Source organism: Pomacea canaliculata, linkage group LG6, assembly GCF_003073045.1.
Source record: "Pomacea canaliculata isolate SZHN2017 linkage group LG6, ASM307304v1, whole genome shotgun sequence".
NCBI lineage: Eukaryota > Metazoa > Mollusca > Gastropoda > Architaenioglossa > Ampullariidae > Pomacea > Pomacea canaliculata.
In genome coordinates this window covers 3,480,983-3,503,144 of record NC_037595.1, presented here as the reverse complement: position 1 = coordinate 3,503,144, position 22,162 = coordinate 3,480,983, and the positions used below count along the sequence as shown (strand labels likewise).

At 40.4% G+C, this 22,162-nt stretch overlaps 2 protein-coding genes across 11 annotated transcripts; both read left to right on the top strand.

Moving 5' to 3' along the window:
* Positions 1-2,723: 2,723 nt before the first annotated feature.
* On the top strand, positions 2,724-11,638 carry LOC112566216 (MLX-interacting protein-like). Its single transcript, XM_025242241.1, has 7 exons — positions 2,724-2,902; positions 5,236-5,547; positions 5,710-5,791; positions 6,236-6,335; positions 7,098-7,221; positions 7,686-7,815; positions 8,822-11,638. Exons 1-7 carry the CDS (start codon positions 2,825-2,827, stop codon positions 8,944-8,946), a joined length of 951 nt encoding a protein of 316 aa, XP_025098026.1. The 5' UTR covers positions 2,724-2,824; the 3' UTR covers positions 8,947-11,638.
* Positions 11,639-12,280: 642 nt separating this feature from the next.
* On the top strand, positions 12,281-21,605 carry LOC112566219 (carbohydrate-responsive element-binding protein-like). Of its 10 annotated transcripts, none has more exons than XM_025242251.1 (8): positions 13,861-14,219; positions 14,387-14,737; positions 16,669-16,896; positions 17,990-18,080; positions 18,426-18,529; positions 18,825-18,968; positions 19,570-19,699; positions 20,087-21,605. In XM_025242251.1, exons 2-8 carry the CDS (start codon positions 14,390-14,392, stop codon positions 20,209-20,211), a joined length of 1,170 nt encoding a protein of 389 aa, XP_025098036.1. In that variant the 5' UTR covers positions 13,861-14,219; positions 14,387-14,389; the 3' UTR covers positions 20,212-21,605. The 10 variants fall into 10 exon arrangements, with proteins under 10 accessions (XP_025098040.1, XP_025098042.1, XP_025098044.1 ...); XM_025242250.1 differs by having other exon boundaries at positions 13,861-14,223; XM_025242260.1 differs by lacking the exon at positions 13,861-14,219 and adding an exon at positions 15,218-15,514 and having other exon boundaries at positions 14,719-14,737.
* Positions 21,606-22,162: the final 557 nt, after the last annotated feature.

Below are 22,162 nucleotides of genomic sequence, written 5' to 3'. Positions count from 1 at the left end.
GGGAGGAAACGACCCCCCGGCGCCAAGATTACCTTGACAACTGACCTTGGCATTAGACGGAGTGTGCACCATTGGTGCACGGGTAAAGAGCTGTTGCCAAAGTTGAAAGGTGCAGAGTATTTTGGTTAGTGCACCACACGGCGGCATAACCTGCTGACAGTGTCGTCGCTTTTCGTGCTGCAGGATCGAACAGGTGTTTAACCACACACACAAAATAATCTTAACACAGTTGTCATGAGTTGCCCCCTTCCAAAAAACAAAACAAAACAAAAAACACAGTCGATGCCGAATGACATTTGCTGTTTCACTCCTTGTCGATCACTTTCAAAAATTCAAATGCCTGATGGTTTGCAAATTATTATTAAAGCATATTTATAAACTTCTTACTTTGATCGTTATGTAAAATATGCGTACATTTAAATATTTTTATATATGTAAATATCAAACTTTTATTTTAAAAGTTCCTTTAAACTTTCTATTTCAGGATTTCTATCTGGAGTTGCAATTTTGTGCGCGCGAGTGTGTATGTGTGGTTGTGCGCGCGCATGTGTTTTTAACTTTAAATTGATGTCTAGGAAATTCACTGCATAGTTATGTTGAGAAGTAAATTTTCAAAAACTGCAATTAAAACAAAACCTTCAAAAAATTGAAATAATTCGATCTTCTGGACCACAGCTCCAATGTGTGTAGGTGTTACATAATTCGGGCGTCTTCTGGCCACATCCAAGACAAAGCTTATTTTTAATCACCTTCCAACAGTTTGGTTATCCCTACATTCTACTCATAGTAGAGAAGAAGCCTTAATATTTAATAGTAGGAGAATACTTTAGTAAACATTTCAAGACCTACTGGTTTAACTGAACGATAACTATTTGTTACCTGGGAATTCCTCTACTGTTGGGTCAAAATCGATTTGTCATCTGTTAGTAACAATGGTTCAAATGTAGACCAATATCGAACTGTAGCCCGGTGACAATTTCTATAACGCCTCCAAGTCTTGTGGGGACATCTGACATCTTTGTTGCTGCTGATGGGGAGAATGTAGGTATGCAATTATCGTGTAGAACGAAAATGGATCTAACTCAGCGGTGCCTTACCTTTTCTCGCTCGAGTGCCGCACTCGCGGGCCAGAACATGGCTGTTTTATCAGAATGATCACACTAAAAATGAAATTATGTTGGCGCTAGTTAAAATGAGCGGGCCGTGGGTTGGGTACCCCTGTAATCTAGCTCAAACGACCAAAATAATGTTGAACGGAGGATAGTAAAATCTATAGACAGCTGGAAAGATGCCTGTTCAGAAATTAGTACATTGAACAACACAGGAGCAGTATTTCAGCATGCTATTTATCAAGAGCTATTTTTAATGACAATAATAAAGTAAATTTACTGAGCATTTCACCTCACCATGAAAGGCTAGCTCAAAGCGCTTTGCATAGAAAAAATATAGACACAATAACATCTCAAAACAAAGAGTTCTGTGATCTCATTTTGAAAAGGGGAATGACATAAATTTCAATACATTCTTGACTTTTATTCAGTTGAAGCAATGCTTTCGGTTTTCATGTGTTGTCTAAACAATGAGGACGTCAACGAAAACATGGTTGGGAAAGCACCCTCAGTTGTGACACAGGACCTGAAAGGGTCGCTAGCGCTGAGTACAAAGACTAGAAATAACATTACCTTGTTTCAGCACCCTTAATATTAATATTTTAAAAAAAAACTGCGTCGGTTGCCTTAAACATATTTTTGCGTGATTTTGTGGCATCCTCGCTATACTCTTTCCGCTGTTTTCTTCGTGTAAGCAGACGTATACATGTACTAGCTTTGCATGACGCCATGTTGAAAAAGAGTTTGTCGCGTTCTTACAACGCTGAAAAATGTGCTTACTGGCCTACTGCCCGACTGTGGAAACTAAATGCGAAAACATGACACGTGTTTCGTGTATATTATAATCAAAGTTTCTTTCAATAGCACACATAACCATGGCATTTTAACAAGTTTATAGCTGCATCGTGTTATTAAAAAACCGTATATATAAGAGCAGCTGTGGTGAATTCAGCAACAATACAGATCAGACACCCAACCAGGATAGTCACTACCCCGTGACCTACTCCCCACAAATATCCTCCCCTTCCGTCAGAGTCCTAATAATAAATTATTTGGCTACACGTGGTCGTGGGAATAATCGCTTTTAGCATGCTCTAAGCAAACTTTATCCCGCCTGGACCAACTGTTTCGTTCGCACAAATTCTCCCTTACGGAGCCCCAGACCTCACAACCCTCGTACGTACTGTACTGCATATTTTTAATCTAGTCGGCTTTGAGCTTGATCCTAACAATTTCACAACTTAACACCCATATAATGTAAGGTGCTCTAAAATGTCACTGACCTCGCATGTTCAACATTATAGTAAGCAGATATGGATTATTAGCAAACTGCACACCACGTGGGAGAGTGCCTCTTCGTGTAAAATTACCCACAGTGGGCCTCTATGCAAATTAAATTTGGACCAATGGGAATCATTGTACCGAACCGAGGTTGTTCTTTTTTGTATTATGATTATTAATAAAGAGTACATTTTCTTCACATTCAAGGTTTAAACAAAATGGAAATAATATTGTCTTTATATTATAATCATCATCTTTCTTTGACGTTTTAAAATTTAACCTAATTGGATAAACATGCTTCGCACGTTACCACTGCGCGCGGTGCATTATGGGCTCGGTATAAAACGCGTGGGTTTTCCATTGCGGATACAGTTTATGGTGGACTGTCTACCAGCTCCGTTCTCTTCAGAGTAAAATATACTCGGACAGGTGCTATGATTGCGGTTGAGTCGGGGACGATTTTGCCCCTGGCTGACTCCACTACCAATCAACCTATACCGTCACTAGGAGAGGTAAGAGAATACATTATTTATTTTTGTCTTTAACTATAAGGTATAGTTCACATCTCTCAGAAGACTTTTCATTTTAATGTAATTGCGGTAATCTTTCTTTCGGAAGACTTGTTTTGTTATCCCGTCATGAGTAGATCTAGAAAACAGCACGGACGGGGTTCGTCCTTTGTTAAATTTCTTCAGCAGCATTTCTTTTTCGACATAAGAGCATGCTTCTCGTCCGCCAGCGACGACGAAATCCAAATAGTGGCGTGAGCTGGCTTTTATACGCAGTTAGAGAATGTTGACGTCACAGTCACGTTACCTCACCCAATAACCAATGGTGTTCTTGCCATGCGACGATCACATGCCTCACTTATGCTCTGGCAGGATGCTTTCCCTTGGTACACAAGTGCCAGGCCTACACATGGCGTGATCAGTCGGAGGTCAAGGTCCCTGTCTGGACCAACTTGTGTGCCGTGCGCACAATAGTAACGCATACGTTGAAACTTCCATTACTGCTTTTTTCTTTAAAACCTTTTAATAACCGCCAACCGCTTTCATACTTAGACGCCGAATTCCAATGGCGGGAAATGTTTCAACCGTCCAATCATAGAAGATTTGTAAAAGAAGTTGTGTGCAATAATACAACTGACACTATTCTCCCACTATGGAAATGAGGCCATTCTATAAATATAACATCACTTTGGTTTTATTTTATTTTCCTTTTTATAGTCTTCGTGAATGGTTTCAAACATCAGAGCATCATATAGGGTATGTTTTCAGTGTTGGCTGATCGAACTAGTCAAGTGGCCGAACCACTAAACTGCTGCAGGATGCATGGTGGACCGTTCGATATTTTTTTTTTTTTTATATAATCATTATCCCTTCCAGTCTTTGAATACGGTCCTACATTCTTTAACACTATTTTTTTTTTTAATTTCTTGACATTGTGGTGAGGTAATTTCACATGTACCGTATGTACACGTGTTTTGATAAACATGTTGGTACTAATCAGGCGGTGCTGTCAGTGGCATTACCGATGTGTGTGCAGGGGTAGAACTCCCAAGGTGTTCTTTGTCTACCTACCCTACCATTCAACTTACTGAGTTGGGGCTTTTGTTCAGTTTTCAAGGAGATTCTGCAATACAAAGTGCATAAATTTGATTGTAGTTGGCACTTGACGACCTAATTTTGAGGATTTGCTAAGATATGTATTCAGTACCCAGGAAGTTTTATTACAAACTTGGTGTAGAAGAAAGACTACCCCATGGGGTGTTTTTTCTGCTGCCCTACTCCAGGCCAGGTGAGGATGTAGCAGGAGTGTATTTCCATAGTACTTTTTCCTTCTGCCATCTGAAATTCCCATTATTGAGATTTATTGTTTTTGAAGCAAAACATTTACAATCTGTGGCTCTTTGTCTCTGCTGAATCTGCAAACATTCTGTGTTCTAATCTTTTCTCAAGTTTGTTTCACTTTTGTCCTGTTAAGCTAGTCAGTCTCACTAGAGCCCTGTTAGCCAGCAACGTATCGGTTATGGGCACAAACCATCCGAATAAAGAAATTGTCATGGTCATTGTTAGCTGGCCTTCTTGGGGGAAGAATCCCTTACCTGTTCTGTCCATTTCCTCCTTTGACCTTATATGAGGGGTTAGACTTGCGAGGTTTTAGTTTTGGGATAGCCTTTATTAAGGAGACAATTTTTGATTTCTGTGTTTTATAAAAAGTTTTTTTTTTTTTTGATAATCGGTGAAAATGCAAGTCTAGTTATGGTTAATTGCTGCTCAGCCTGTTCATCTGTCAGTATGGCCTTCACTTCTATCCAAGGGACATAATCTTGAGCAGGATGAAACATGCATATGTGATGGACAAATCAACAATATCCTTCAGTACATGTTTGTAAATCAGTAAAAGTAGCACTGAAAGTGGCTTAAAGCTAATGATGGAAAAATGTTAAGCTAAGTTTTATATGATAGTAATGTTAAAACTTGGTCAACTCTTATACTAAAGACAGTGCTTCTTTACATATGCATGCACATTAAAACAGCTAAGCCATTAAATTGTCTGGTAGTTAAATACTTATATATAGTTCTTATAGATTTCTCAAAAGCATCTGGGCATTGCTATCAGTAAAGATGTTACACCTCACTAACTTTATGGGAATGGTATGTTTAGAACTATAAAAGCTGTCTTATTTACTGTTTTTGATATTTACATAAGCACTTTCACCCCCTTCTGATCACCTTTCAAAACAAAAATTAAGCTATCGCATCTTGAAGTTGTAATTTCTGCCCTATACAGATTTGCTGTGCAGGATTTATTGACCATTAAATACCAATCTAATGAATTGCAGGAGGCTGATTTTGGTGGTGCATCGTTATCAGACTCATGGTTCAACACCACTGCATATGGATCTATCAGCTTTGACGACCTTATGGCCTCCCTGTCAGGGGACATAATCTCATCAGAGAGCGATAACCTTCTGGATGCTGATGGCTCATTCGCTGAAGGTGGAGCTACTCCGGTTCCTTTTACCTCCCCAGAGTCTCCTGCCTCATCATCTTCAAGTGACAGTGGAAGTGACCGGCGACAGAGTAACCCCATTCCTCGTCACAAGCGGCCTTCACACAAACGTGCAGAGCTCAAACGCCGAGATAAGATCAAGGTAAACTTATTTTCAGCTTGTTACTTTGAAAACAAAGCTATTGAACCACAAAAAATGAGGGTATGGTCTCTCCTATGACAATGTGATCTTTCCTTATTTTTCTTCAGAGAAAATCTTCCAGACTATAATAATAAAATATGTTTTAATTAAAACTTTTGGCAGACTCGACTGGAAGACTTGAAGATACAAGTGCCATCGTTGGCAGACAAGGGGAAGATGAGCGAATCAATCATTCTGACAAAAGGTGAGGATTGTTTCAATGCTTCCTCCCCTTTTTAAAACTAATATTTTTCTTTTCAGCCAAAAAAGGTAAGGATGTCTTGAGGTGTCTCCCCTGAATAGCAGATATGGTTCTCTTCCCTGGTTGCCCCTCTTAGCCCTTTGGAAATTTTTAATGTTTTTATCATAAATTAAAGAGAAAAAAAAGCAGAAGTAGTTAATTAAGAGGGGAATCACTTGCTTTCTGCGTTAGCAAGAAAGAGAACCTTGTGATGGTCATGTCGGTACATGGCCAGATCCACTGTTTGCTGGCAGGGCAGAGATCACAGGACTACTATGCTTTCTCCCATCGTGCTTTGGGGTTTTTCATGTCGGTGACACATGATGATTGTCAATGCTTTAGTTAGACGTGCCCATTAGTTATGACGGGCACCCTTACCAAAATTCTGACCTATCTCCGTATCTCTAGCGGCGGAATACTGTCGGCACCTTAAGGCCGATCGCGAGAGGTACACGACGGAAGCAGGAAGCCTCCGCCGGGAAATAGAGTCCCTGAGCAGAGAAATTCAGTAAGTTTTTGTCATCAGCTACACCTAATGCTGAAGTGCACTTCGGACGATGTGGTATGTTGCATATCTGTGCTTGTGTGATACTTCACACTTGATCAGTTTGCATCTCTAACCGTAACCACTTTTCTTTGCAGGTGATTAAATTTTTTTTTTATCCTTTCCCCATAACATTCCATGGGAAAAGTGTCACTGTAGTTTTAAGTCCCCTTCCCACCAAAAAGTTCCATACTTGTAAGATTTTTTTCCCCCACTCAACTTTTTTTTGTCTTTAAAATTTTATCCCAAAATTTATGTTTTTGGTTGGAATTTTAATAGTTCAAAGTGACTCAGTAGTGATAAAGGTAGCCATTCAGGGTCAGTTTCAGATGAGGACACATTCTTTTTTTTTTTCATCTGAACTTAACAGCAGAAGGAAAGAGTTCTCTGCATTCAGTGCTTGTATCGGTATACATTAAGAATTTTTGTGGAGGGAAATTGAAGACAACAGAAGAAGAAAACAAGGCCTAGTTTTTTTTTTTACCCAGCTTGGCAGCCAGTTTCTATTTGTCCCTCCTGTTTCTGTACCCTGTATGAGCTGCCTTATTTGAGCTATACATAACTTTTCTCCCTGTTCTTTCAGGTAGTTGGTAAGTTCCTCTTCACTTTCTTTGGCCTAATTTTACCCTCAGTCCCCTAATACAAACCTTCCTTAGCCCTCAGTCTAGCCACAAAACATAGTTAAACACAGGAGCAGATCTCTAATCTATCCCACCATTGTTGCAGCTCATTTCAAGAACGACTTCCAGCTGCAGGGTTGAAAGTCGAAGAACCAGATCGCATCTCTCTTGACCAAATGTACAACGACTATGTTGCCTCCCGTGTCAAGACAAACTGGAAGTTCTGGATTGTATCCTTCTTTACAGCTGTTTGTGTGTATTTTTTTTATTTTTATATATATCTATATATAATTTTTTTGAATCCCCTTGACTACCAGTTGTCTCTTCTATCTGTATCTGTTTGTCTGACATACTGGTAGTTGGAATGTATAATTAAAAGCAGCCATGAAAGGGAGTTTGATGGTATAAGAAGAAAAATGATCATCGGTATAAGGATACAATATTAAAATACTTTTGATATTATTGCCTTGGTGGTGATTTGTAAAAGGACTATGAGTTAGTGTATCTAAGTTGTTTAAAAAGCTAGTAAGGCACATTTCTTGTTTTTATAAGAAGATAAACTCTTGCTTTACATTTAGGTTCCAGGTACATAACAGTTAATCACATTTTAACTGGAAGAGAATGACTTTGCAACACTGCAGCTACGATATTTAGTTTTTGTTTTTTTCTTGTGAGTGCCTTAACTTGCAATCAGTTCAGCTTTCTGGTTCGGCCACTGTTTGATTCCTTCAAGACACTGGTGTCCACAAACGATTCCAAATCATTCTTGGCCACCTTAGGAGACTGGACTATCAACAGAGCAAGTCTGTCCAATCTTCGAAAGAGTGAGTACATCAAGATGAGCCAAAAGATGATAGATGACACAAGACTGTCACACATCTCTGTCCAGCCCTTTCTGTTTGGTGCCTTGTTATGCTGTGGTGCCACACTGTGCTGGTGACGTGTAACACTCCACAGCTGCCGGTCTTCTAGCAGCTTTTCGCAGATGTTCAACTGCATCTTCAAATGAAGCGAACACGACAACAGACCAGAAACACAGATGAAACAAGATGCAGCATGACACAGAACACATTTTATTACCAGACAGCGTCAGAGAACTTTTATGATTTGATATATTAAGTCTCTTAAACAACATTCATACATATTCTTTTGTGAAAACAATAATTTTAAGTTGTGGGTAAGTGAAGTATAAGAATGCATTTTTCTTAGGGCTAGGTTTTTTTTTTTTTACATTTTTGAAGGATGCCAATATCCTTTCCCTTGTTGCCTTATCTTCTACAAGTCTCTATAAAAGTAGCAGTTTGGAAAGGAGGCAGTTGTTTGCAGAAGGGGCAGTGAAAACAGTTTTATTAACCAAAAAGTTCTACATTCTTTTAATGCCTTGCATGGCATGTATTATTGATTTTTACTGAAGTGTTTGTAAGAAAGTCCCAGTAATGTATCAGTACAGAGATGCATGGCATGATGACCTTTTAGAAATTGTGTGCTTAAAAATGCAAGATTCTTGTGATTTCTGTATTTTTATGGCAGCCAGTGACTGAGGAAGCAGGCAAATCTTTATGGTAGCCAAGTAAAAAATTGTTGCAGTGCATTTTACTGTTAGGGCAAGGAGAGTGTAGTTATTGCAGACAGGAGTTTTGTAATCTGGATTAATCATAGATTGATATTTTTGATTTTTGCGTTGGGAAAAGTGGGCAGTAGGTAGAGCATTTTTGTGTAGCTTGCTTATATTTCTCTCACTCTCAGAGCACTGCAGGCGAGGAAAGAACTATGTTAACATTTTAAGTGTATGTTAATACAAGAGAGAGTAAGTCTCATTGTTTGTTGCAGTAATGCTGGAAAGTGTGCTGCGTATCAGCAAGGAAACAAGGATCATGACGGCACCAGAAGAACTGCCTATGGAAGCCCTCGCCAGCTTGTCACAGCAGTCTACTCCTGCTTCATCCCCATCATGACATCACTTGTTTCTTCTACACTCCCTTGTATATAGTTGATGTGCCCTGTAAAGCTAAGATCAGTGAGTCCTTGTTTGGCTTCAGTACTGTACACCATTCAGTGTTGTTGACTGTAGATAATGTGCTGATTTCCTGTTTTCCCTTCATTTTAGTATCAGCTGGCAGACTATAGAAACATGCTTTATATTGTTTATTGGGGCATGAAGAAATCTGCAGAGGGGATTTTGTTTTGGTTTGAAATGTGTTTAAAAGTGCTTTTAGATTGTGAACAAGCAAACACCAGTGTCAATCATTGTTACCTTCCATTTGGCCAAAGGACTTAAAATCATCAAGGAAAATTGAAAATATGCAGCTGGTCAACAGTTAAGAGCCTGGAAACACTTTGTGATATTTATTGGTAAATGCATGTCTGTACAACTTGGACTCACTGGGAGGGCATTTTGTGGAACCTTTTTCCTGTTCCAACTCTTGGGTATGGCAGATGCTCAAGTATGGCAAGACATAGTGTATAGATGTTGAATATGCCGTTGAGTGGTTCATTCTGTTTATGTATTCATACTGTACAGTGCATGTTTTTTGTTCCCTTGCCATCATAGTCTGTGCTTCACACACGTCTGGCCTTCACAGTGACGTTCATCTGGCATAGATGACTATTCGTATATTGGGGATGTATCAGGCTATTTTTCCTGTGAGCATCTAGACTAGGAGAGATGTCTCATCACTACTGTGTCCATGTGATTCCTCTTTAATTTATCCATTTTTTTGTTGTTGTGCATGTTTGTGTTTGTTTTCTCTCCTATGAAGCTGAGTGAGTTACTATTTTGCTAACATGAATTTCTCATTCTAGCAAATAATCTGTTGTGCACTTTCTTTCCAAAAAAAAAAACCCCCCAAACATTTTGTTTTTGTCAGTTTAAAAGTTTGTATGTGCATCCTCAAGAGTACGAATAGGCATCTGGCAGATGAAATACCTGTAGAGGCAAGTGTTTGAAGTATGATTAACCCCTGCCCCATCCCATACCCCTCCTCCTCCATTGGCACCAAACATTGTGTTCATATATGCTGATTATAATTATTAATAATTTTGCTATCAGAAAATGGACAGTAACTTTCTCCTGTCAGCAGGGTTTTTATTATTATTATTATTTTGCTCCCTTCCCAGTCTATTTTGCTCAGTCCATTAGGCAGCAATATGTAAGCCATTTGTCTAGTAAAGTTGGATCATTGTTTCAACACTAGTTGGCTTAGGACAGAGCTCAAAAACCGTTTGGGTATCAATATGCATATTGGGGAGCAGGTCTTATTGAAACATTCATTTTCACCGGTCTTTTGCAGCTTAGCCATACATAAATGAGCCGCATTCATAGCATTTCCACTTCATTCCCTGTTGACTTAGTGTGCTGGTGGTGAACATTTTTTTTTTTTTTATCTTTCTATGCATGCTGCTTAAAAATTTAATTGGTTTTTATGTGGTAATGAAGACATATGTAGCCATATGACCATTTGAAGTGCAGGCTAAATCTTTAGGGCTTTTTAAAATTACATTCTCTCAGATTTGATATTCTCCCCTGAGAATTGTATATCAAGCTTTCTTGCTTTCCTTTGAATAGAAATCATAAAAGCTTTTAGAAAAAGTCACATTTTAAAAATTCATTTAATAGCTATTTATTTAACAACCACTTTGAGCTAAATGACCAGTTTGTCTTGAGTTTTTGAAAGGCCATTTATTTTCTGCATTTTTTAACCCCACCTCTATTCATCAACATCATGTTTAAATAAAATGATTGCTGGATTTATTTAAACAGTGAGGTCATGGTGTCTCCATTATAAAACAGTATTTTGTGGTGTGACACTCCTTGCCATGATCTCTACCTTTTAGTGTCAGACATGTATGGCCTTGATGGGGTTAACGAACTACTTTGGGATAGAAGTTTACTTGCTGATTTGTGATAATTGTTGTAGGTCTTGAGATTATTGTTAGCATAATCTGGAATTTGTAAGTTAAAAACTGGTCAAGATTCTCCAAATAAGAGATCAAATGAATGTGCTCTGGGCAAACTTGGTTTGAAAATTATAAGATTGGAAAGAAACTTTTTGTTTTTTTTGTACCCATTCTTTTTTGGACTAATAGGCAGGGTAAGCCTAATACATTTTTTAAAAATTCACTTTTTCGAAACTGTCTTTTGAGCATGAAACAGCCATCGTTTTTGTTTCTTAAGAGCTGTTATTATTTTGAGCAAACAAGCCATGATTTTATTTTTAGGGTATAATACATGTGGCAGGTCTTGGTTTTAGATGAAACACTTTGTAGGTTCAAAGAAGAATGCAGTTCGTGACCTCAGCCATAAAATTGCCTCCACTTATCACCATCTCATCCCCACCCCTCCTCCCTCAGCTGTGCTTATTAAATATTGCAGCTGAAGATTATCTTTTTTATATTGTGCCAAAAGTGCATATACAACACCTGAATGTGGGTATTTGCCATGCTTGCACAAGGGTTGGTATGAAATACTGTTGTGTACAACAAATGTATCTTGATTGAAGATATGTTGATACTTATGATAGTACATCGTACTGTCATTTATCAAACTAGATTCTGATTGAACTAGTTGTTTTGGTGTGACCTTGACCAAAAAAAAAAAAAAAAAAACAACCCAAAGTATGTGTATGAATAAAGGTCGCTGAAAATTGCTCTCAGGTTGTGCTGTTTTCCTTCATTTCGATTATCAAGGATCTTGCATTTTTGAGCTCTTTGTCACACATGCCTTTATTCCTACACCAACTGGATTATATATGTTGGAAAGATCCACTATACATGTGATGCATACAAACAAAAACAGTGCTAGATGTTGACAGATGGTAGCAATGACCTGCATTCAGAATTTTTTCGTTTCAGCGAATCTGTATTCGGTACCTTCCTCAAATCAACATTACTTTCCAACAATAAAACTCAATTCCTTTTGGATACAGTCTCGAGTGCCGTGTGCAACATATAAATGGGTGGGGTCCTCCCCAACAAGAAATCGAGTAAGAGCAACTGGTATTTGATGTAGATGGCATGTGCGGAGTACCAGAGACCGTTGGTGTACAACGAGGACAAATCGTCTTGAGGCAACAGAGAAATGGGCAAGTGTCTTGTTTCTATAGCTACATTAAGACAGTGCCCGGACCCTACGAATGCTTCTCCTACTTTACCCACTTTACTTGATACTGGTTTGTAACGATCGCCCAGAAATTAAAATGCTTGTCTTCAATTTTCCTATGTTGACACTTAAGCAAAAACTAATCCTCGCCTTACAAATATGTCTCCTGAAGAATAGGGCGGTCAGGTTAGCGCCTGTCATTAATGACCATGAAGATGGGTTCAGATGGGTCCTGGGTTCAATTTTCGTCTCGGCACGCTGCTCTTTCTCTGCATGTGGCATCTGTTTACAGGGTTGGCTGCCTTGCCATGATTTTGATTTAGCCTTAGTTGCTGGCTAGGTGTAAAACACAAATTCCTTCCACTTCTGAGGTCTACATCCAATAAGCTCTCCTACCCAGAGCGAGGAACTTAAAAATAATTCGAGATTCAGGTAAAGGGTGTCCTACCCTTCAAGTCTGTTCCACCGTCTTTTTCCTCTCCACCCAACTACTGTCGTGTTTGTCTCTGCCTACTTGTATTTATTTGTCTATTCCATGGGGTGGTAGTTATGAAACAAAGATAACGTAAACCTGGGGATAGCTGTAAACCAGGCAGAAGGATTAAAAAGATAGGATCTGGCATAGCCATTAGATAAGGTTCACTATTAAGCACAAGCTAGTAGTGCCGATCCTGCTCTATGGATGTGACACGTGGATTTCGCTCGCCGAGACGGAAAGGAGAATCCAGAACAAGTGCCTAAGGAGGCTGCTGCTGCTCGGGGTCTCATACAAAGAACACAGAACCAACAACTTTGAACGAAACAAGATTGCCACACTCGTAGAACACCAAGAACCTCTACTTTCAACAACCAAGCGACTCAAGCTGGTCTGTGTGACCTGGTACGACATCCTGTCAAAGTCTGCCCTTCGAGGATGGACGACACCGCGGTGGTCAGAGGAAGAATTGACTTACGAACGTCAAAGACTGGAGGTCGTCCTCGACAGGACCTGCTGACTATCGCCCACAATAGGCAAGAATGGTGGACACTGTCACCTGCCGCGTCTATCAATGTGACCTTTTCCCATCCACCCCAACGACGTGCCGGTCAGGGGACGACTGACTGATATGATGTCCCTTTAAGAAACAGACGCGTGCCTAGCATATAGAGGTCACCATCTTGTGTACAAATATACTAAACACTTAAGTGACTAAACACTTTACTAAATAGTATTTGGTATCTTTGTGTAGCTACAGATCGAGGGTTTCCCTGGGTTCTAGGTACCTATGGTTCATGACTTCGACCCCCAGATGACCATGTGCTCATGTTCTTCGCCTCCCCTCTCCAGTCCTTTTTCAGCTCTCAAGTGCCTGCCACTCATCATCAACTAATCACTTGACACGAGTGTCTTATCCACGTTTGTGCCCAAATACCTTGTATCAATGTGACCGCTACGAACACAATTTACCATGCAGCGGGATAAAGCTGACTAAGAGCTTGAGAGGTATTTGAATCATCTGGCAGAGCCCTCCATCCATGATTATAAGTAATGTCTCGTTATCGTACTGAAGCTCCTTCCGTCACTTGTCATCTCCGCGAACATCTATGCTGATCTAAGGACACGAGAAGACTTCACAATCACAGACATGCCAAACTCAAGCATTTCTCAAATTTTGCCCCAGCAGTACGCCGTACTTAAAGAGCGCATCAAGGCACTTATATGGAAAAAGCATTTGACCAAACTGGTAATTTTTCTTTTATAACCGTCATGCATTGTTTGTCCGGTTAAAGACCTAGCTTTATGCAGGCAGTCGTATCCAGAGCGAGAGTACGCCGCGGCCTAAGTTAAGCCTCCCACATGCAGCCGTCCCCAGCTCATTACATGAGTGAAGCTGGTTAGTGCCAGTGGTGGGGTGCAGGAGTGACGCTTCATCTGTTTCACGCACTACCCCCTTCCTCCACTCAAACTGTTATTTTGCAGCTTCCTTTCATGTGTTCTCTTTTCAGCGTCCATACCTAGCAAAAGTGAGTTGATGAAATCGTTGAAGAAGTGAGGTGTGATAGTGGCTGAGAAAATCATCAGCAGATCATTTATCGCCATAATTTTGCTTCTACATCGACTGTTATTGCCGTTCCCTCTCCACTTTTACTGTAGGTATGCATCGCATGGTGACAATATGAGAAGAACACTTTAGATTGCTTTCGAGGAAATTGGAATGTCTTAATAACTAGCTCTTCCTGTGTCCACTCATCAAACTGAAGTTTGAAGAGCTGCATCATAGCATCTACCCCCGTGCTTGCCCTCTTCATTGTTTCAGTCCATGGAGTATTCAGTGGACCTGCTGATCATCTCGATGTCAAAGGAGAAAGAGGGAGTGAAGCTGCGTTCAGCTGGAGATGCGTCCATCTTCTCAGTGTGCAGCGGTGTTCCTCCCAACGTGCCGCCAGCGTTGACGTCTAGAAGCCCTCGCCGACGAGCGGTTGACGGCTTCCATCGTTGGCCGGGTACACGCTCAGGTGCCGCAGGGGAAAAAATACCCGTTTCAAAGACGATGGGTTTGAAGTGCAAACCTGGAAATGTCCGGAGTCGCACCAGTGCTGCAGCCATCAGCTGTAACAGAACCGCCATCTCAATCATCAGCGCCGCCACAACTACGGGCGCTACCAGGGTAAGATACACGTCCCACAGCGATACTTATCAGTGTTATTCTCTCTGTCATTTATACCCTCTCCCCCACCTCCACGCACAGCACCATCCAGAAATCTGATAATTAAAATTAAGAAAAAATAATAAAGATAAGCTAAATAAGTATATGTTTAGAATGTTCTGGTTAATATTAACAAGAACGCCGACGTAGCCTCTGTTACTTGCTACAATAATAATTGTGATCATGAGTGTTGTACACATGCCGCGAAACTAGGTCACGCCTGACCTAAATAACAAATCTCACCATCGTGCAACACGATCTCTCGCTCTCTTTCGTGCGCACGGATGCGTTTAAGCTAAACAAAAATTAAATTAAAAAAAATGAGTAGATACATCATTTAAATAAGCATGGCAGAGGCTGGAGAGGTATGCATATACTGTATAATACAGTACCTTTGACAATAAAATTTAAAACGATTTAATTGTTCTCATTTCTGCGCAGAAAGTACTGCTTCCCTCTTGAATGCAGACGAACCACAGCTGGATTTTGTTTTCGAAAAGCACTTGTTTTGACTAGGAAAAAAAATAATCTCCAAATCTAGCAGATCAAGGATCACTTGCACGATGCATGCTTTTACAGGCTTAGCGAGGGGTAGGGTTAAGGCCATTCAACTGGCGTGACAGATTGTTTTGCTCGACACAATTCCGACAGCAAACCGGGACAGGTTATAATCGTGTCAGGAGGTCAATGCTTGGCAACCCTGACACAGATTCACGTTCGCTCAACGTTATATGTCAGGTTTGTTTCGCAATTTTCTCAAATTTTAAATTATACATTTCTGTGTTTGTGCTAGTGTTATATTATCTGTGCTTTTAGCGCTTTAGGTATCGGGCTGCTTGCGTCTGTAGATAACTGAAGGAGGATGGAGAAGGATGATGTTATTGTTCGCCCTGCTTACACCAGGCCAGCGCTCGAGGAAAGCTGGTATAAAGTCATCTACAGGCCGTCCACAGGTCCGAACAGCTGGATGCCGAGGGCTATCGGCGAGGTCTACCCACAGTTTTTGGAGAAAACTATATTCCTGTAGGATATGTTTGCTCTGCATCCACAGTTCCAAACATTGAGGATGATACCAGATGTCGCCTCTGCTATAGGTGGTGCTTTATAGTTGGTTTTGACTTGCCCTGAGGAGAAAAATTATCACCTAGTCTGATCTGGACTAACGATGACCACGAACATGTGATAGAAGTTGTCTGGTTGTTGGCATGATCTGTGCCAGTGTAAGCATTTGAACTGTCACACAGAACTGGTCCAACAGGAAAGGGGTTTGATGTGAGACAAAACTATCTCCTATGAAAGGCAAAGTAAACCTCAGCCTTAAGCCGTGATGATGATGATAGTCGATGATAATCACGATGAAGAGTTTTTTTCTTTTATTGACTGATCGGACAAACGTGTGTGTTTAGGGGCATTGTTTTAAAGGGGTGAGGTTGTACAGATTCTAACCGGATGGAACCGGGCATTTTTTTTCTACTATACATGGGTACTTCGTGGGGAAGCTTGGTGGGTAGGGGAAGCGGGGGAGAAAGGTTTGTCAGCGTTGATGCCGAACTATTTTTAGGTAAGTGGTACAGGTACAAACATGACAGTGCACATGCTGACAAAGTGAACCTATCGACTATAGCCGGCAGACAGAGAGAGAAGATGAAGTGCAGCAAGAAACAGTCATCAAAGGATGGACAGCAGGAAATGATATTCGTTTGTATCCTGTTATTCAGGTATTCTTACTTGGCCTTGGAAATTAGTGTCATTGATTTGCATCCAGCTCAATAACCACCAAGCAGAGAGCTATGATTTGAATCCCACCCTATTCATTAATTCTGACCCTTGGCATTTTCACCTCCCGCTGTTCAGGCTCATAAAATGGTAGTCAGTACTTTGTTCCTTTTCAGAAGAAGTCACCGCTGCACGTGCAGTGTCGAGGAGCCGTAGCCATGCCTTACCACGACGAAATGCGGCCTTTGCCTCGCCCCGTCTCACCGACCGGAAGAGGCGCTGACGCATGCGCTGTGGCGAGAGGCGGGAAACTCACCAGGAGCAGACGTCCTATCAATCCAATCCCAAGACACAAGCGAGATTCGCACATCAACGCCGAATACCGACGCCGAAACAAAATTCAGGTAAGAGAATAAGAACTTTATCTGAGGCTAAAGAGGAAATATGTATGTAATAATAATTATGCTAAAGCTACCAAATGGGAATATTTAAAATATCGTTATATATATATACATGTGAATGCGATAGGTATTGATAGCTTATTAACTGGCTATTTATCTATTCTGGAAGTACTTATTTTTAACCGCTCACTCAATTGAAACGAAGAATTAGATCTTCCTGTTTGAATAGAATCTTATCTAGTTTCGAGTAGGTCCCCATCTTCAGATTGGTCTCAGGTCTCTGCACTCAGCACTCGGTTGTATTTTTGTATTTTGTACCCAATAGAAACTGTTTTTGACGCCAGTGTTGGCTTTAAAAAAAATCAAAAGAACTTGATGCAAACATAAAATTTCTTTAAAGATTTGTCACCCTGTTTTAAAACATGATATATCCATATTTTATTATTTAGAAAATGACGAGAAAAAGATGTTACAGAGACAGGTAAAATATGTTCGACATCAGCCTAAAACAATTTGTAAGAGTTTTTTTTTTTTAGTGGGATACAATTACCTATGGTGCAAAATCACAACGAGGTAGAAGCACGTTCCCAGCCATAAGCAGCTCTAAATCATTTCCCACTGAAGTGTGTACTACAAATAAAAATGTGAAGTCTTCTCTGTATGGGTTCAACAAATTTCAACACCAGAATGGATGGGAATAGGAAGTGTGTGAGAGAGAGAGAGGATCGAGAGAGCGAAAGGGAGAAAGAGAGAAAGAGAGAGATTATACCCAGCTTCGAAAGTTCACAAGCTGGGGTCGATTCCTTCCAAGCTGTTTAATTGTTCATTCGAACGCCAAAAGTTCAAACAACGCAAACCCCTCCCTCTTCTCCTCCCGTCTCCTTACAGGTTACTTTCAACATGACTCTGATTATATGTTTGCCTTCGTGACAGGCATTGCTAGCTATCAATTACATACATTGCCGGATGCGGAGTTTTTTGCCGCTTGACCAAATATTCAGCCACAGAAAGAGAGATTCTATTTCTTCTCTACTCTCTCTCTCTCCACTTTTGATATTTCCTACTTGCCACTAACCCTGCGTCTCTCTGTCGTCAGAGAGGCTTTGAAGTCGTGCGCACCCTGGTACCTGTTTTACGCGAAGCAGATCCGGCTACCAGAGAGAGTAAAGCATCTATGCTGAACAAATGTAAGTATGACAGCTGTCAGGGTATTTTCGTGATTAGGACCACTACAAAAATATTGTAAAACTGCAAAATGCCATAAAATCCAATTACTATATGAAAAACACTAAGCGGCCATGTTGACAATTAGAAGTCGTTTATCAAGAAAGGAAGTGGCGACGGCAGAGATATTTTCCCTAAAGTTTGACTTATAAGAATAACAGCTTATTACGATATTAAAGTTCAAAACTCACAACAAAGTGCTGTACGATATGTAATTCTAGAGTCCAAGAAGAGTGTAAAATATAGTGCAGAAACTTTGACTTTGTAATGCTCGCCTTTTTTTATACTATGATTTAATACTATGAAAGGTGCTGCTTTTATTCGCGAAGTGACAGAAGAATGCAGACATCAGGACGAGGAAGCGATGTCCCTACGGCAGGAAGTTGACAACTTGCGCAAGGAATTGGAGTCAGTGCGTTTGTCTGTCTGCCTGCTTTCCTGCCTGTCTGTATAGTTATAGCCCCCTCGAAAATTATTTACTGTATATCTAATTTACGTAAAAAAAACTGTTTTATAAAAGTTCGTACTCTCTGCTTGTAGTGAAAATAAATTAATAGAAAGAAGAAAATCTATAAAAATCCGAACGCATGCATATTTAACGTCAACAGACTGAAGATGAATACTTCTTTATTTCCCTTATTTCTGTTCGTAGCGAAGGTCCGTGAATGAAACACTATACCATTCCCATAATTCGGTGTGACTTTCAGTTGTGTGGAACCGTCTGCAGGTTGTATCAGCAGCAGCTGCCTGCGGCCGGGATCAGCACCTTCGAGAGACCTTCGTGGCAGGCGCAGGACATGCTTGATGACTACTTCCGGCAGGCCATCTTGCAGGACTGGCGCTTTTGGATCGTATCCTTCCAATACTTGACTGCTACCACTTGTTATGACATTTGTAATAATTACTATAAGTAGTTTCTTTGCTACTTCATTCTCATTTGCACTAACCAGTTTTGATGAAGACATCTTTGTCATGCGCCCTAAATAGGTCACAGTTTGCATGAAGTCCCAATCGATATTTTTGTACTTGCACTTTTTTGGTTTTACAGCTGAAAAAAAGACCATGAAAACGGGCTGAAAAATTATGTGCTGGTGTTTTTCTTGACTTTTTTAAATCGGAGACTGCATAGTGCTAACAAAAAGAAATCAAGAACCAGCCAGAAAGCACCACACATTTTAAAAGCAAAATCCTATACAGCGGTACTGCCGTACTGGTCTTTTATTTCCAATAAAGAGGTAGAGAAAGAATGCTGAGTTTGTGTCAGAAGCACACAATTAATTTATTTTTCCCTTTCAAATTTTAAGAACTGCACGTCATTTATATTTTGTAACAAAGTGAATTGCTTCATACTTGTCTGAGATGTTAGACGCAAGCACCTTGTAACCTAGAGAACAGGAGTCCCATTCTCTTCCTGCCTAACTCCTCGCCATTGTGGCCTTAACAGGCGTTGAGTTCAGTCACGTGGTGCAGCCTCTCTTCAACTCCTACACTCAGCACGTGACATTGGGTACTGCCGATGAGTTCAAACACTGTGTTAGGGAGTGGTCGGACCGCTACCTCAATCTCGTCAGTCTCAGACCAAGTGAGTCCCTTTGATGGTTTCTGCCTTCGCTTCCCCAGAGTAGATATTATTGTTCTCGACAATAGTCCGGGATGTGCCTGACAAACATGATCTCGGCTGTACAGTTGGCTATATGGGCTTGGCAGCATAAGCGTGTCTATGTATACATGTACTCAAGAAGTCGTGTTTGACCGCTTTCTGGCCATGGTGATATTTTGAGGCTAACACCAATTGACAGAAATTTTCTCGTGTAACTTTTGTTATTGATAGTTTTAAAATACTATAGAAAACGTCCATAGAGCAACCATAAAATCATTGCTTACAAACCTCAAGTCATTCTATGAGGAAAATTGTCCTACACCCAGCCAGATGTTTTGTTTTCCTTGTTTTTTTTTTTTTTCTTTGTAGTCGTCTTGTCCACGCTTCGCGGAATCAGCACCAGCACAGGCATCATGAGCCACCCGGAATGCCTGGAGTGCGAGATACTGGACAAGGTCAAGGACGTCAAGCCGGTGCTGCCAGTCTCGCGGTAGCCGCAGTGGTCTACCCACGACCTTCCCTCCCCTTCCTCCAACGAAGCAGCTTGACCACAAAATCTTCAGATGAACCCTGCACAGCTGGCCGACACCTTTGCACCGCTGTCCTGATGGTCTGCTTCGTTTGTGATCGACGTTCGATCCAGGTTTATGAAACCAGCAGACCATAGGTCATTCAGTGAAGTCAGCTGAGATTTCTGTTCCCAGAGAGATATGCTGCTGTTTTCAGGAGGCAGCAGCCCAGCTTTCAGGCTTTTATCTCAATTAAAAAAAAAAAGTTCATTCTTTCTTACTCAAAATATGTTCACCTACAGAAGAATGATCGACCAACAGGAGTAAAAGATGATATGCAGCTTCCTTTACCACTAACTTAGTGATTAGTTCGTGTTACCAGAATGACAGAGACAGAAGATGAACAGATAAAGGATAGAGAGACATTTTTTAAGCCACAGATCGTACATAAACACAGTCCTTAGACGATGTTGTTTATCTAGTTCTACACGACATTAAATAAGAATAAAAGTAGATGGATTTTCGTGAGGAAGAGCTCTAATTAACTCGGTATTCTGTATACTTCACATTTTAGTAGCCACGTCTGCAAGTTAAGACTATTTTGATAGTCAAGTTGGTCCGGAAGTGTGATGGGCCAACTGTATCTTGGAGTGTAATGGGCCAGGGGATATAATGGTCCAGCTGTGTAGTGGGCCAGTGGGTATAATGGTCCAGCTGTCCCGGAGTGTAATCATCCAGCTGTGTCCAGGAGTGTAATGGGCCAGGGGTATAATCGTCCAGCTGTGTAATGGGCCAGGGGGTATAATCGTCCAGCTGTGTCTGGGAATGTAATGGACTAACTTGGCACAGGTGTGGAACAGTGCACACGATGCTTGTTTACTCTCTCATTGCTTGTCTTTGTTTTGTGTGTGCTTGAACAGTACGAGCATTTGTGTGTTGCCTGGTTTGCTACATCTCATTGTCATTAACCATAAAATAATTATTAAACTGCATGCGAACATTTTTTCAACAGTTACTGATTATCCAGGTCAAATATAAATGTGTGGTGTTTATTTCCTTAGAGCTTGAAGTACTTTTTTTCAGTATTTTGAATTTTGTGCTTGTGTCTGCATGTGTTTTAGTTAATGTTGTGTGTATTTTTGCCACTATTATATATAATTGAAAGTAGTTTAAATCCAAGTAATCTTTCTTTTAAAAAAAAATTAAAAAAAGAAAGAGTACACGTGTTACCATTTGAGATTATGGACATTGAGTAATAGGGGTTATTATAACGAATATCAGACCACAGAAACTATGCATCGAAGCAGCTGATGTAACAAATGTATTTATAATGTTTCCTTCATTATACGTTTCAATAAACTTGTTGTTTTATAGGTAAATATTATTTTGCCCTAATGAGTACCGTACATGTGATATTATACTAGTTTACTAGCTTTTCCATTGCAGCTTTTGTCTTAGAAATAATTACATATTACTGTTGGCATATGCATGGATGATATGGCCGCACATGTTCAGGATAGATTATTAGTATAGTATACACTGCACTATGGGGTCTTCGAGCTGCACACACACTGACAAACTTCAACAGATTCAAAGCACACTAGACCGGGTCGTTATTCGTACAAATACCTCTGAATACATCATTTTTCGTCTCTTAAGATCATTGGCTGTCAAGGACCATGTGCACAGATGCGCCGTATAGCTATAAGTATAAAGGGATGGTGAGATGCGCCTCCATTATAGATTAAGAAGGGAATAAGAAAAGAGAAACTGCATGGGAACCACGCTGTCAGATTACTGAGAACACGTGCCTACCTCACATAAGACAGAGAGGATATAGTTAAAGGCGAGAAGATAGCAGCGGATACATAACACGACAATAATTCATAATCCCAAACTGTCCCTGCAATAATTATTTATCATGTTACGAAGAATT

Bases quoted from the DNA above. Each gene is read 5' to 3' on its own strand.
- LOC112566216 (XM_025242241.1), top strand. From the start codon at position 2,825: ATGATTGCGGTTGAGTCGGGGACGATTTTGCCCCTGGCTGACTCCACT. The intron at 5,548-5,709 runs GTAAACTTATTT...AACTTTTGGCAG, and splicing joins AACGCCGAGATAAGATCAAG to ACTCGACTGGAAGACTTGAA. The intron at 7,222-7,685 runs GTATCCTTCTTT...ACTTGCAATCAG, and splicing joins CAAACTGGAAGTTCTGGATT to TTCAGCTTTCTGGTTCGGCC.
- LOC112566219 (XM_025242251.1), top strand. From the start codon at position 14,390: ATGGAGTATTCAGTGGACCTGCTGATCATCTCGATGTCAAAGGAGAAA. The intron at 18,081-18,425 runs GTAAGTATGACA...ATACTATGAAAG, and splicing joins AGCATCTATGCTGAACAAAT to GTGCTGCTTTTATTCGCGAA. The intron at 18,969-19,569 runs GTATCCTTCCAA...ACAGGCGTTGAG, and splicing joins AGGACTGGCGCTTTTGGATC to TTCAGTCACGTGGTGCAGCC.